Source organism: Echiichthys vipera (assembly GCF_963691815.1).
Source record: "Echiichthys vipera genome assembly, chromosome: 8".
NCBI classification, from domain to species: domain Eukaryota; kingdom Metazoa; phylum Chordata; class Actinopteri; order Perciformes; family Trachinidae; genus Echiichthys; species Echiichthys vipera.
Window position 1 is genome coordinate 30,874,310 of NC_139833.1, and position 15,425 is coordinate 30,889,734.

Sequence of the window (15,425 nt, forward strand, 5' to 3'; positions counted from 1 at the left end):
AAAAGACTTGTCTTTGCTGAGTAGCATGTTGTGTGGACAGAGGAGAACTGGGCCAGAGTGACTTCAGTGATGAGAGGACGTTCGGTTTATTTGGGTCTGATGGAAACATTATGTTGGGCGTAGCACTGGGGAAAGACTGAACCCAAAGTGTGTAAAGAAGTCAGTTACATCTTGAGGAGGAAGTGTCATGGTTTGGGGGATGTTTTCTGCAGGAGGAGTTGGGCCTCTTGTACAGCTACATGGCAGGGTGGATGCAAATGTTTATGTGAACCTCCTTCAGCAACATGCAATACCTTCACTGTTACTGTTTCCCAATCAGCTGCAATCAGCGACAATGTCCCCTGTCACTCGTCTAAAACAGGTGAAGCAGTTCCTTGAAGCTGAGAATACTGAAAAAATGAAAAGGCCAGAACAGAGTCCAGATCTAAACCCCATAGAGAATCTCTGGAAAATCCTTGGTGACTATGTAATGTGTAAGAAACCCACTCCAGTTAGTGAACTGTGGAAGAGCCTAAGTCAGAATGGACCAAGATCAAAGCAGAGCAGTGTGAGAAACTAGTGATGTCCTGTGGGTGCAGATGTGCTGAAGTCATTCAAAGCTGTGGCCTCTACACTTCTTGTTCATTTTTGAATCCTACAGAAGAAAACATTGTTGAAATCTTCTCTTCTGACACAGTGAACACTGTTCTCTCATTTTGATCACTGTTTTTTTCACTAAATAAAGGTAGATAGACATCAGGCATTTTGCTGATTCAGATATATTCACCAGCAACAAACAGTGTTTCAGCAGAATTATGCAAACTAGAGAGAAGCAGGGAACATTGCGCATCATGACTACAAGAAAGCCATTTCAAAACATTTCCTCCAAGCTCCAAGAGAGAAAATAAAGATCTGTGATCATTTTTATTTTAGTTGTTCACTGGTTGTCATCAGTTGGCTCTATGGAAAATAGGAAGGATGGAATGAATTATTGCAATGGGCTTTTGTGTTCAAATGATTTCATACAAGTAAATACTGGAATTTAGCCATTATTGACTGGTAAACAGAGGTGTGTACCCTGTTTACAAACACTCTAAATTGTATAAGGGACGACAGGGTTTGTTTGAGCCACAGGTATTTAACAAGGATCCCATGAGTACAGGGGTGTCTAACGACATGTTATCCTCTTTGATATTGTCCATTCCTATTGTGTTTGCTCAACAAAAGCAAAAATAGTTGTAAGAATACCACACGGTCTTTATCATTTCAGCTTTATACTTTTCATAAAAATATTGTTTGTGATTCATTATGTTGTGTCAGGTCTTATATTGTCTTCAAAGAAGAAATCAGCCACAGAGAGTCAGTCTAGGCAGGGTATTTCCTTAAGGGAGCTTAAATCTGAGTTCAAGGACACCACTATAATTACTATGTAATGCTGCTACGCCTAATACAGAGGAAGCATAAAAACCTAATTAAAATACTTATTTTGGGGCTACATATGTAAGTCTTTACTGTGTTTTTCCTTCCAGGTACCATGCATCCTCGAGTACTGGGATGAGCTCCAGCAGGCCTTTGTTCCATACCGGGAGTTCAGCCTCTCAGAGAGCAGTGCCTGCCAGCTGCAGCTGCCCAGCCTCAGCCTCACCGACCAGCAGAAGGAGCTAGTGGCATCAGACCTGTGGAGGATAGTACTCAATAATAATGGAGAGGGAGGAGATGAGCAGAGGTGGGGGAAAATCTATGTTTATCTTGGACTGTTTTTTGGTGCTTGTAGATTTCTGTATATACTGCATGCCCGTATACCCAAGCTTTGTGTATGCCTACACACAGATATGTGTGTGGATCTACAGTGTGTGTGCCGTCTAGTGCGAAGGAAAGCAGATAGAGCGCACCCAGCCCGCTCGAGCACAAAGAGCTAGCAATGTGTCCCTCGCCCCACATCTGGTGTGCAGGAGCAGGGAGCGGGCTTGGAAGGCGTTCAGATCGGCCTAATGAGATTTCCCAGCACACCAAGTGCCTGTCAGGGCCCATCCGGATTCCTTCCTGCTTACCTTGAGTGTATCTAATCGAGGGGAAGCTCATGGGAAGCAAGAAGAGTAAAGCCCCCTTTGGGTTGGCTCATAAGTTCTTAGGCCTGGTCTGGATTGGACTGGGTTGAGTAGGGTTGGGATGGGATAGGGTGGTCTAGGCCTGCCAAGCACTGCAACACCTCAAAGATCATACTTTTATGCCCTTCTTCTCACCACTGCTTCCTCTCTTCATCATCCTCTGTCATGTCTCACTCGGCATCCCGTTACATATTCTGTGCTTCATCCATTTATCATTTCTTTCTGTCTTTTTGTAATTCCTTTCTTATCCAAATTTACTCTCTCTTTTTTCTCTTTACCCCCTTTTTACTTCCTCTTAGGATTTAGGGAATTTTTAGTGGAAGAGAATTGCCAAGCCCACATTCTGTGTGGCTTAGAAAGCTCCAGAGGAGCAGAAAGGGAGGAATAAGAAAACATGTAAGAGAAGAAACAGAGAAAAAAAATCTACACTACCAGATACAGTGTAAAGCAAAATATACATCTGTGTTTCATTATAATCATAGTCCAAACACTACATTTCCTTTATGTTTAAATTATTTGTCTTTTTTGATCAAAATTGATTCCCCTTTCCTTACTCGTTGTTTCATCTGCCTTACTTTAGTTTCCACCAGAAAAATAACTTGGCTGCCCTGCCAACTGGAAGTAATGAAAATTGTCAACATATGATGCTTATCTTTTTAAGGAGCACTCTGCTGCACCAGCATTTTTCAGGTCTTGAGCGTTTCCTGCTGGAGTTTTTATGGTGGATCATGGTAGCAGCAAATTACAGAGCAAATGGTCATTCACTTCAATTACCTTCCATTCAACATCATCAACCATGACATGCAATTAATGTCTATGGAGAGGTTCTCCTGGAAACTGCGGCAGTAATAATGTACCTAAACTCACAGCATCGGACAGCGAGGAGGCCCTCACCATATTCTTGTCTCTTTTTATTCCTTTTTGTCTGAATAATTGTAGCCATTTCTGACAACAATGTCACACAGTTTGTAACTCACTGGGCAAGAGACAAAAGCATTCAGCTACAAATAAGAATCAGACTATTTTAATTAGGAGTAGAATTTTTGTGGCCATTATTCCACAGCTGTGCCTATGCTTTTGATATTACAAAACAAAGTTTGGTATTTTCTATCCTTAGAACTGTCAAATGCAGTCATATATTACAATGTTTTCTCCATTATATATTTATGATATAAACAGAGAGCATTCAGTTCATACTTTTTCTTTATTTCATTGGACTTTTAGTGTTTTCTGTGCTCGGTGGTTTTTTTCACAGCCAGAATTGCCACTTCATGTGTTCATATGTGCCTGTCTGCTGTTCTCCTCTTCACCTCCAGTTCGGATAGTGAGTGTGGGTCCCAGCTGCCCTGTGATCAGTTGGTATCTCCGATTGCATTGGCAGCCTGCACCCGTGTGGATTCCTGCTTTGCACCCTGGTTTGTCCCCTCCTTCGGTGTGTCCCTTCAACTGGCACAGCTGGACATTCACCTCTGCCACCATCTAGAACAGCTGGGCACAGGTAAGATCCAGATCGCAAAGAGTCTTCTGAGTTTGGAGATAAGAAAGGATAAAACTTTGTTTGTCCAAAAGGAAATAGGAGTGAGCAGTTACAATACAAAGTACTCAGAGTGCATATATATAAGTCTAAGATAAAAATAAGATGCAAATCAAAAATATGCCAAAGTTAGGTTACTAGTATGGATCATATAACTTAAAACAGGTTAACGGCAGGGATCGGTCTAGGTGAGTTTGCATATAGATATGTATGTACAGTATCAGATCTGAGGCATGAGAATGCATGGTTAATACAGAATGTGTATTATTATGTCCATATTGGACATCATGTCCTATTATGTCCCATTATGTCCATGAGTCAGTTGTAAGGAGCTGAGCTGAAGAGTATTTGGCTTAATCGGAGGGACTGAAGCCTAGTTTTTTTTTTTTATTGCTGGGGGAAAAAGTCTTCTTCTTAACAGGTTTTTTTGGTGGATCATGGTAGCGGCAACTACCATGCCAATGGCCATTCACTTTAACTAATAATAACAATAAACTTTATTTATAATGCACTTTTTATTCAAAATATGTAACTCAAAGTGCTTTACAATATTGTGTGACACCTACAGCAATGCATACATGCATTCCTTTTGTTTTTGAAACTATTTAAAAAAATTAATTTGAGTTTTTTCTAATAGATGTTTAGTCTGTATAATATTTGTTGTTTGTATATCTGGAGTTTTGTAACAAAAATAATTTCCCCATTGGATTATTAAAGTATTTCTGATTCTGATTATTTATTTCATATGTGTTTTTCTCAGGTGGCAGGTTATTTCTTTTTATTCTAAAAAAGATTAGCATTACATATTTTGATATTTAGGCCATATTTTGATCAAATATGTCTTACAGTCCAGTCTTGTAATAAGGAATCTGTGTCTCACTCCCCCAGTTCCATCTCGACAACTTCGTCCATTCCTGCCAGACAGGAAGTTACCTCAGGAACAGGAGTTCATGGTGACTGGTTCTAGGGAACCAAGGGTCTTTCTACGACAATGGAGCAATGGACCATGTCAGTGTCAGGAGGTCAGCTTTTCCACCCAGCTAGACTGCAAGCTGCTAGAGTACAGAAACCTAACACACCTACAGCTCCTCCAGCCTTGTGTTGTACAGGTAGAGCTTGACTATTGTGCTGTATGTCTGTCTAGATACATATGATCTGAAACATTGGTTAAGAAATGTGAAAACAATTTAATTTGTAATTTAATTTCATGTGTTTTTTAGGGCCAGGCTGCAGTCACCTGCTGCACCCAGAACACCACGTTGGATGTGAATGTGTTTGTGGACCCTGTTTTCCTCAATATCAGCCAGTATGCCATCCACACTGTGGACACTGCCCTGCGCAGCTGGCAACAGGTAAAAGTTTTTTACAGTATAGACATTTTATATATAAAGATTCCCTTCGGGCATGTATGAAGACATATACACAATTCTGCTTGGGACAATATTGTGTGTATTATACAGTATGTTGTTGCAAAAAAAATGTAAAATTACCACGTTAAAATTTTTAAAAGGGCATATTGTCTTTCTACCTCATTAGAAATTCCAGAATTGATGGATATGTAAGTGTGTTTATTTCTAAAGTTTTCCTGCTGGACACAAGATGACTCCTACTAATGCAAGCCCATTCTCAGTGTATGTGCACTAGTGGCTCCACGTTTCTACAGCACTGTTTCCAAAAGTTGTTGGGACGCTTGGGAAAAGATGGGAGCCGTGTAAAATATCAATAGAAACAGAATGTGGTGGTTTGCAAAACATTGAAATCCCATATTTAATTGGAAATAGCACAAAGACAACATTTCAAAACTGAGACATTGTTCTTTAAAAATTATATCCTATATTCATGCCAGCAACACATTTCGAAAAAGGGTGACAGTCAGCACCATAACACAAACTTGCGACTTTTAACAGACGTGTTACTCATTGAAAATGTTTGTTGCATTATGAAACGTAAAGTACAACAGGAGAGCATCAACTGTTGAGCAGCTGAAATCCTTCATCAAGCAAGAAGTGGAAAACATTCCCCTTTCACAATGACAGAAACGGGTCTCCTCAGTTCCCAAACGCTTCCAGAGTGTTGTTCAAAGAAGAGGGGATGCAGGCGCAGCAGACCCTGGCCCAACTATTTCCACTCGCTGCTGGCATCATATTCTTAGGGGTGTACACTACCGTTCAAAAGTTTGGGGTCACCCAGAAAATTTTGTGTTTTCCATGAAAAGTCACACTTATTTACCACCATGAGTTGTAAAATGAATAGAAAAGTCAAGACAGTGACAAGGTTAGAAATAATGATTTTTATTTGAAATAATATTTTTTTTCCTTCAAACTTTGCTTTCGTCAAAGAATCCTCCATTTGCAGCAATTACAGCATTGCAGACCTTGGGCATTCTAGCTGTTAATTTGTTGAGGTAATCAGGAGAAATTTCACCCCATGCTTCTAGAAGCCCCTCCCACAAGTTGGATTGGCTGGATGGGCACTTCTTGCGTACCATACGGTCAAGCTGCTCCCACAACAGCTCAATGGGGTTTAGATCTGGTGACTGCGCTGGCCACTCCATTACAGATAGAATACCAGCTGCCTGCTTCTTCTCTAAATAGTTCTTGCACAACTTGGAGGTGTGCTTTGGGTCATTGTCCTGATGAAATTGGCTCCAATCAAGCGCTGTCCACAGGGTATGGCATGGCGTTGCAAAATGGAGTGATAGCCTTCCTTATTCAGAATCCCTTTAACCCTGAACAAATCTCCCACCTTACCAACACCAAAGCAACCCCAGACCATCACGTTACCTCCACCATGCTTGACAGATGGCGTCAGGCACTCTTCCAGCATCTTTTCAGTTGTTCTGCGTCTCACAATGTTCTTCTGTGTGATCCAAACACCTCAAACTTCGATTCGTCCGTCCATAACACTTTTTTCCAATCTTCCTCTGTCCAATGTCTGTGTTCTTTTGCCCATATTAATCTTTTTCTTTTATTGGCCAGTCTCAGATATGGCTTTTTCTTTGCCACTCTGCCCTGAAGGCCAGCATCCCAGAGTCGCCTCTTCACTGTAGATGTTGACACTGGCGTTTTGCGGGTACTATTTAATGAAGCTGCCAGTTGTGGACCTGTAAGGCTTCTATTTCTCAAACTAGAGACTCTAATGTACTTTTCTTCTTGCTGAGTTGTGCAGCGGGGCCTCCCACTTCTCTTTCTACTCTAGTTAGAGCCTGTTTGTGCTGTTCTCTGAAGGGAGTAGTACACACCGTTGTAGGAAATCTTCAGTTTCTTGGCAATTTCTCGCATGGAATAGCCTTAATTTCTAAGAACAAGAATAGATTGTCGAGTTTCACATGAAAGTTCTCTTTTTCTGGCCATTTTGAGCATTTAATCGTCCCCACAAATGTGATGCTCCAGATACTCAACTAGCCCAAAGGAAGGTCAGTTTTATAGCTTCTCTAACCAGCTAAACTGTTTTCAGCTGTGCTAACATAATTGCACAAGGGTTTTCTAATCATCCATTAGCCTTCTGACCCAATGAGCAAACACATTGTACCATTAGAACACTGGAGTGATAGTTGCTGGAAATGGGCCTCTATACACCTATGTAGATATTGCACCAAAAAACAGACATTTGCATCTAGAATAGTCATTTAACACATTAGCAATGTATAGATTAGTTTAAACTTAGATTAGTTTAAAGCACTGTTTAAAAAAACAGTGCTTTTCTTTCAAAAATTAGGAAATTTCTAAGTGACCCCAAACTTTTGAACGGTAGTGTACATCAGACTCTTAAATAATATAAGCTGAATATTGGACAGGATTGACTTACAAACTAGCTGTGATGTCACAAATCATGCCATGAAGGCCTGGCCCTTAAAATCTAATTTTCAATGAGCACAGAGAAACTTTCTACTTTCAGCAGATAAATATGAATACTAGGGCCTGTCCAATATGGGATTTTTCAGACAAATACCGATTATAGAGGGAAATATTCACTGATTATCGATATGGCTGCCAATATTGTGAATTCTTGAGTTGGAATTAAAATATACCTTTTTTATGTGGATTGTTTAGCAGTTTTTCTCTGATATGACTCTGTTAAGAAGGCTATTTTCTTAGACAAATAAAGAAAGAATATTTAACATTATACCTTATATACACAATGAATTACATTGTCAAATAATGCTAAATGAACACTGACAAAATAATGAATAAAAATAAATAAATAGCTAAATAAACATGTTCTGTATCAGTCAACTGAAATAACCATTGAAATAAAGAATAAATACATATTAAATAAATAGCTATAAGACACAATTTCAATCATTTCAAATTTTCTGCAATATAGTATACGTTCTGTAAAAAAGGTTTTCATATTGGTGCACATCTGAAAACATACAGTATAAGCCGATACTGATAGATGCTGATATCAGAAGTAAAATAGTTGATATCTTTCATGACAATTTGTCATGGCAGTCCCTCTGCAACTTTTCACTGCTGCATGGTAATAAGTAATATGATCACTCAGGTAAAGGTAACAAGAGAATTACCTTGCTGTTTGGTTGCTAACTGGAGCCAGTGTAAATGAGTAGAAAATGTACGTACATTCAGAGTATATGCTGAAAGACATTCCTGTGTCCCAGATGGAGTATCAGCTCGACACACTCACAACAAAGTGGTGAGAATGAAGGGATGGTTTCAGTTGTATGCCAGTGGTAATAAAATTTGTAGGATGGAACTGACTTTCACTTTGCTATAAACTCTAACTGAGCAGCTACAGTGTGTCTGTTCTCGGGCTTCTAGTCCTATAGTCTTCGTCATCTCTCAGTTCTCAGCACTCAGCACTGCCTCTGGTAGCCAGTATATGTGTGTGTGAAGTGATGCCCGTGAAAACACGGTAAAACTTGGTGGTGACACCTGCCAAGACTTCATCTGGCCTTAGTCCTCCACCTACTACTGCAGACAAACGCTCGCACACACACACGCACGCACACACACACACACACACACACACACACACACACACACACACACACACACACACACACACACACACACACACACACACACACACACACACACACATACATACACACACACGCACCCTGGCTTCTTATGCCCCATCATGGCTCGGCTCGGTTCAGCTCAGCTGTGGCTCTGCTGACCAAAATACTGGCCTTTGGAGCTGGAGGTACTCTCATGGTTTTACATGCATACAGTCTCTCACTGCCAGGTGAGAGGAATAATAACTCTTGTTTTTCTAGAAACAGCTGTGTCTTTACCTGTGGAAAATAAAATGAAACAAGCTGCATAGGAAATCGACTATAAAATGGTTGTTTTGGCGAGCAGTTTAATGCCTTTGTTTTCTCTCAGTGGCATCATTGACTCATCAAAAGCTCTTACCGACCATGTTGGATAATCGGTAAATGACCCTTGGCTTCATTATTGCATCATGGAGGGCAAGCTAGTGAATGTTCCCTATTTCTGCTGGTTAGTTAAGCCATAAATAAGACTCTGGAGCGTTGATGTTGTTGTAATGAATGGTCATATTGCAGCTTTACTGGAGTGTTTTGGACATGTTGGTATCCATGGTGGGCTGTAAACAACCTGCCAAGCATGATTAGTTAAGATATTAGTTGGCTGTATGCATTTTGCCAAGGCTTTTCTGATACTGATTGGGTGATATTTTTGTTTTTTCCAGTGACATCTTTGCCCAGTATCTTGAGACACAGCGCACACAGAATACCCTCCAACACTTGTGGACTACACAGCCAAACACAAACCCTGAAAGCTGCATTTACATGTTCACTGGGATGGGATTGAATCATAAAATGATTAAGCCTGCTGTATTGTCTTGATTGGTCTAAACAGCAGCAGCCTTGTAACTTGTACAGAACCTTTTAACTACCTCCAGCCTTTACCACTTTGCTGAACACAGGGGAAAAACACACCATAATTATAAGGCAAATGTGCTGCATGTGGGTTTGGTAGTTCTGGAGTAAGGGGTAGAGAGAGGTCAAGTACAACGGCAGATTTTTTTTTTTTTATAATTTCTTTTCTAAATTATTTGGTCCACCTCAGAGAAAGTTGTGAACACTTAGATCATGGAATATTATTTCCCTTTTTGGGGTTTTCAGTGAAACAAAATCTAGTATGTGGTGAGAAAACCTTGTATGGGTGCGATTAAGCACAGTATGTCCGGTGGTGAGGTGCACTATAGGGTTGGATGTAAAGGACCGCCCAGTTAAGCTAAAATGTATCTTTGATCTTACATTCCAGGCACACTCATGCACACATTGTCCATGTATAGAAAAACTTGATCCTAATTGAAAACGTAATCAGAAGCAGTTGGAAATGTTAACAGGCTCTGTCCTTCCGCAACAGAAGGATGTATCTTAACGTGTGTAATTGTTTCAGTGATTTTCATGTTTCCTGGTGTCAAGGCTGGCAGGCAGGCCTGTTGTGATGTGGCCTGTAGGGTCAGCATTGAACCGTGGAGAAGATTCCTCAACTACCACACAATTGAAACTTCCCACCCCAGACATGGTCATACCAGACCACCACAACCAGAACAGCTGGAGCACTTCCAGATGCATAGCAATAAATAGAAATAAAAGACACTGCCTGGTATATGGTTGTAATTTATTCTCATATAGACATATAGGTTATGATATACAGTGGTAGTCATGGTAACATACAGTAGATTGCTCTTTTACCCATGATAACAGTCATTCGCACACATTGCCCTTAATATTGACACATATGTATATTCCATCCATTATGATGCTCTGCATGTTCCCTAGCCAGCAGGCTCACCTCCTTCCTGACCTCTACTGCAGTGCTTTCCTTTAGCGCTAACCTTCTATAAAGTCCTGCAGACCTGCAGTTCTGTTTGAATCAATTCAATTTTATTAATTTTTGCATCATACAAAAAAAACAAATGAAGATGTGATACAAGAAGAGCCACATTCAATCAAGCAAACACTAATAAAAGAAAACCAATCAACGAATTAGATATCTCACTAACCGTTCTGATGACTCATCACTCATTTGTTTCACAGAACCACCTGAGGAGCCTCCATTGGACTCCAACATCAATACTAACCTCTTTAGGTTAGAGGCCATTGTTGTGATGAACATACATCCATCGTGTTGTCGTCACCTCAACTGCCAGTAGCTCCTTACAGGACGCTGATTGGCTGAGTCATTTTTGCTCTGAACACAAGCGCATTACTTGGAGTTTGACCAGATGGATTTTCATGTGACGTGAACCTGAGATTTTCGCTTGATCTTGTGTTATTGTGACAATTCAGCTGCTATGCAAGGTAACCTGACGACCGGTAGATCCCTCAAAATTGACGTTAGCTTAGGAGGTCAACGGATTGTCCACTAATAACAGGGTTGTAATTTCGATCCCTGGGTGTCCCTGAGTAAAACACTGAACCCAAAGTTGCTCCCTATGGTCAAGCCAGCACCTTGTTTGGCAGCTTTGTCATCGTGTGCGTGCGTGCGTGCGTGCGTGCGTGCGTGCGTGCGTGCGTGCGTGCGTGCCTGCCTGTGTGGGTGTGCATGTGCATGTGCGTGTGTGTGTGTCTAAATGGATAAATGAGAGCCCATTTATAAAGTGCTTGGTCTGTTATGGTAGAAAAGCTCTATATAGTTGCAGTCCGTTCACCATTTACTATTCAGCTTAAAGTCGAATGATGCTGTTAAATGTAAAACTGAAAAGAGAGTAAGGTGAAACTACAGTTTGGAATTTTAGAGGGTTTCTGGTTTTGAAAAGATGAAGGAAAATTAACATATAACATCTTTTTTCTTCTTCTTCTCCGTTTGCCTCTTCTTGCTCGATAGCCCCATATGGCCCCAACCTCAGCTCCCCACCACTCTAACCTCAGGCCCCATGCCTCCATTTTCAATTCTCGGTCCCTAGCCCCACTTTCAATCATTGCCCCCCCACCCCAGGGAAGTGGCTTTGGTGGAAAACCACACAAAAGCCCAGTAGTATTTACACACTCTGCTTTCTCACAGAATGTTCACAGGCTGTTACATGTGAAATTGAGACAACAGGAATTTTCCTCCTGTTATTTTCCTCTGTTCCTCTCGTGTTCCTTTGCAACCAGAGAGAAAGTGATAGAGAGATCAGGTTTGTAACAGATGTGTGGGTGAGGGTCATCTATAGCAGAATATATAGGTGGTTGTAGATCTGATCATTGTTTCATTGTGTCCCTTTTACAGGTTTCACTATCTTCTCCACTGTGTCGTGTTTCATGAGTTATATCTTTTGAGTGGGTGTCATTATTTACAACCTGTCTTCCAGACATTTTACTGTACCTTGCCATTTATATATGTGCCACTCTGCCATGCTGATCTGGGCTAGACTCTGAAAACTGTAAGTAATAGTATCTGGGTGGATTAGTGAAATAGATTCTTTGATTCCTGTTAGGACTGCATCTGAAGAAGAAGCTGTCATCCTGTGCTCTTTAACAAGGAAGACGTGTTGACTGTTTAAATATCGTTGTCTTAATATTTGTCCACATAAAGTCCCTGGATAGACAGAGAGTGATTATGATTACTGCAGGAAGCTTTTCTGATGTGTGTATCGTGTTGCCTCATGAATTGGAGCGGAAAGACGATACCATCAAAGCGTGGGCTTAGCAATGGCATCTTAAGATGGCAGGAAGTTTTTAAATCGTAGTGTCAGATTCGAAAGGGAGCACGGATAGTGTTCCACAATAAAATTGAAAATGAATTTGGACCCACTGTTGCAGCTGTCCTGTCTATATTTTGCTCTCTCTCTCTCTCTCTCTCTCTCTCTTCTCTCTCTCTCTCTCTCTCTCTCTCTCTCTCCTCTCTCTCTCTCTCTCTCTCTCTCTCTCTCTCTCTCTCTCTCTCTCTCTCTCTCTCTCTCTCTCTCTCTCTCTCTCATCTATCATCAAGTGTTTTTTTAATGGTGTAAACTTTCCCATCCGTTTTCAAAAGCATCAACCCCAGAGCCCTGAACGTGCTTGGCAGTCAGACTCTGAGCTTTTACTGCCAGCCTCTTTTAACCATCAACCATCAGCCCCCTGCCATTTAAAAGTATACAGCAGGCTGGGGTCCCTCTTTGTTAGGATAGCTGAGTAGTTATTGAGAAGCTGTCTGAACCACAGTCATGTGCGTCAAGAGTCAGGGAGGGGTGTGCAGGAGAGATCCCATCAGGGCCTGAGAGCCTTTGGAAGGAGCTCAAGTAAAACTTACACACACTTGCACCCACGCACTCACTATCCAACTCACATTTACTCACTCACGCAAACTATGTGCTGTTTTGAAATTGTGTATGTGAATTCCTGTATGCAGGAGACTTGACCCACTCCCCTCTTCCTATTAAACCAGTGTTTTCAATATCAGGCCAGTGAGCTCTGCACTCTTGCAAGACGTAGGAGTGGACAGCATCCCTGTACGACTCGCATGACTTGAGTTTTCTGTAAGGCGTTCTCATTGACCCATGGCTGTAGGTGGGCCTGACTCCACAGTATTGTTTCCTCCTCACAAACCAAAATATATTGATGACTGTTACTAAGAAAAATGCCTACTTAATACAAGTTGTTACAAGCAGTGAAATAATGTTAGGAAAAACCATGCACATACTAGGGTTGGATAATATATTACAATTTTCCAACGGGTCACTGTCAACTCAGCAACCAGCGATTGCCCTGGTCAGGTGGCAGATGTGTTGGAGCGACTAGTTTGCTATGCTAATAAATAAGCAAAATAAACTCAAACTATCAAGGAAAGAATTATTACACTTATTTTCCTTAATTACCAGAAAATACAACCCTCACCTTCTGATTTCAACTTTCTCTCCTTCACTGAACTAAGACGTTAGCTTAATTACCTCGTTAACTCGTCAAAACACACTTCATTCAAACTGGACAGAAAAGAAATAAAACTCACCAAACACGTCTTAGTTAGTCTTAACACTGTTCCAACAATCACACACTCTGGTTTGGTCAAAATAAGCCCTAAATTCACAGAGTAGGATGTGAAAAGGAACAGCAAAGCCACCAGATTTCATTGAAAAAACAGTAGATGATGTGGATCATCGTTAATAACACACTTCATTCAAACTGGACAAAAAACAAATAAAACTCACCAAACACATCTTAGTTAGTATTTCCACTGTTCCAACGATCACCAACTCTGGTTTGGTCCGAATAAACCCTTCACAGAGTAAGATGTAAAACTATGCTGGCTCAAAACTCTTTATCCCTCAGCGGAGCGAATGCTGCTGCCCGTTTTTCACCACTAAATTAGCTAAATAATGTTACAACAATGGCCAAAAAAATCGCCCCAATAAACTACAACGGCCAATGTACTCAGTCAATGCCGATATATTCAGTCACCCAGCCCTAGCGCACACAAACCAAGTTGTCATTTAAAATGAGTTGACATCTCACAACCAAAGTTTCACTGCTCAAAGAAGGATGTGAAAAGTTGAATTTTGGTCAAGAAAGAGGCCTCCTGGAGCTTTTATGGGCGACCAGGGGTGAGATTTGGCCCCAACGTCTAGTCTAAGCTACCTCAGCCTGGATAGCTGTCAGACTGTGATATGATTCACTCCCCTGTTGAGGTTGTGTTGCTCCCACAGGTGATTTCACTCATCTCTTTCTCCCACTGACTGACAGCTGCACTAGATCTGCATTGTTAAGACTGAGATTACATACCTGTTCATTGTTGAAACCTGTAAAGGTGCTTATACACACACTGTGCATCATACAGTACACCCACAGTACACATACAAACGTGGAAGTATTTGGTCCCTTTTTTATTCACAAGCTCTCCCTTTCTCATGTCTGCCCTCCGCTTTCTCCTTCCCCCCTCCCCCCATTTTCTCTCTCAGAATGGGAACCTGGAGGCTGAGGAACTGGTCTACAGCCACTATGTGATCTGTAATGACACCCACGAGACGTTGCGCTTTGGCCAGGTGGACACAGATGAGAATGTGTTGCTGGCCAGCCTCCACAGCCACCAGTACAGCTGGAGATCCCACAAGTCCCCTCAGGTAACACACACACAGACACACACACACACACACACACACACACACACACACGTACAGAATACAGAGTACAGAGTACTAGCCCAAGCAGTACATGCATAGAAACATTATACACAGATGGTACCTAAATAAACTTACAGAAACGCACACATTCTGGATCAAAAATGTGTGTCTACCTGGATACACAAGTACTACTGTACATGTGTGCAAACACTTTCAATAAATATATAAAGAAAGGTTTACACACATAAATACATACTCATTGACGTGAGCATACAAATTCGTCTCCCAGTTGTACACACACATGATTGGACACACCATGATCAGCGGCAGCCACTATCTGTGTGTTTCTGTCAGTGCTCTCAGACAGTGCCCTGACAGCATTGTTAAAGAAGATTGATTATATTTAACCCTTTGTGGTTTTGAGGTTGAGCGGAGGGTGGGCTGGCGATCTGTGGCATGTGTGTGTGTGTGTTCGCTGCGCACATGTTTCAGGACCCCCATGTGTTCCACGGCGAGTGTGAGAAAGTCAAGCTTGAGAAAAGACATGGCCATAATTGCTCACAGTAAGTCAGTAAGTCAAGTTGTATTAATCATCAACCATGGTTAATCTGTGCTCTTACCTCACTCTTGCTTAGAGACACACACAGATACACACTTGGAGAGTGGCAATCTGGCATATCAGTACTATGAATACCACATCCCATTTTAGCAGTGAGTCAAAATGACCTCTGTATTTTCAGGGATGTGTTGGAAGAAAGATTGTCCGAATGGGCCAAATGTCATCA

At 41.3% G+C, this 15,425-nt stretch overlaps 1 protein-coding gene across 3 annotated transcripts in view; it reads left to right on the top strand.

The window, feature by feature from the left end:
- Window positions 1–15,425, top strand: part of vps13b (vacuolar protein sorting 13 homolog B) — a 387,717-nt gene that overhangs the window by 310,552 nt on the left and 61,740 nt on the right. For all 3 annotated transcript variants that reach the window (XM_083918688.1, XM_083918687.1, XM_083918689.1), the window contains exons 42-46: window positions 1,509–1,705; window positions 3,404–3,585; window positions 4,510–4,730; window positions 4,842–4,973; window positions 14,479–14,640. In XM_083918688.1, coding sequence (XP_083774814.1) covers window positions 1,509–1,705; window positions 3,404–3,585; window positions 4,510–4,730; window positions 4,842–4,973; window positions 14,479–14,640 — 894 coding nt within the window. The remainder of the gene's footprint in view (window positions 1–1,508; window positions 1,706–3,403; window positions 3,586–4,509; window positions 4,731–4,841; window positions 4,974–14,478; window positions 14,641–15,425) is intronic.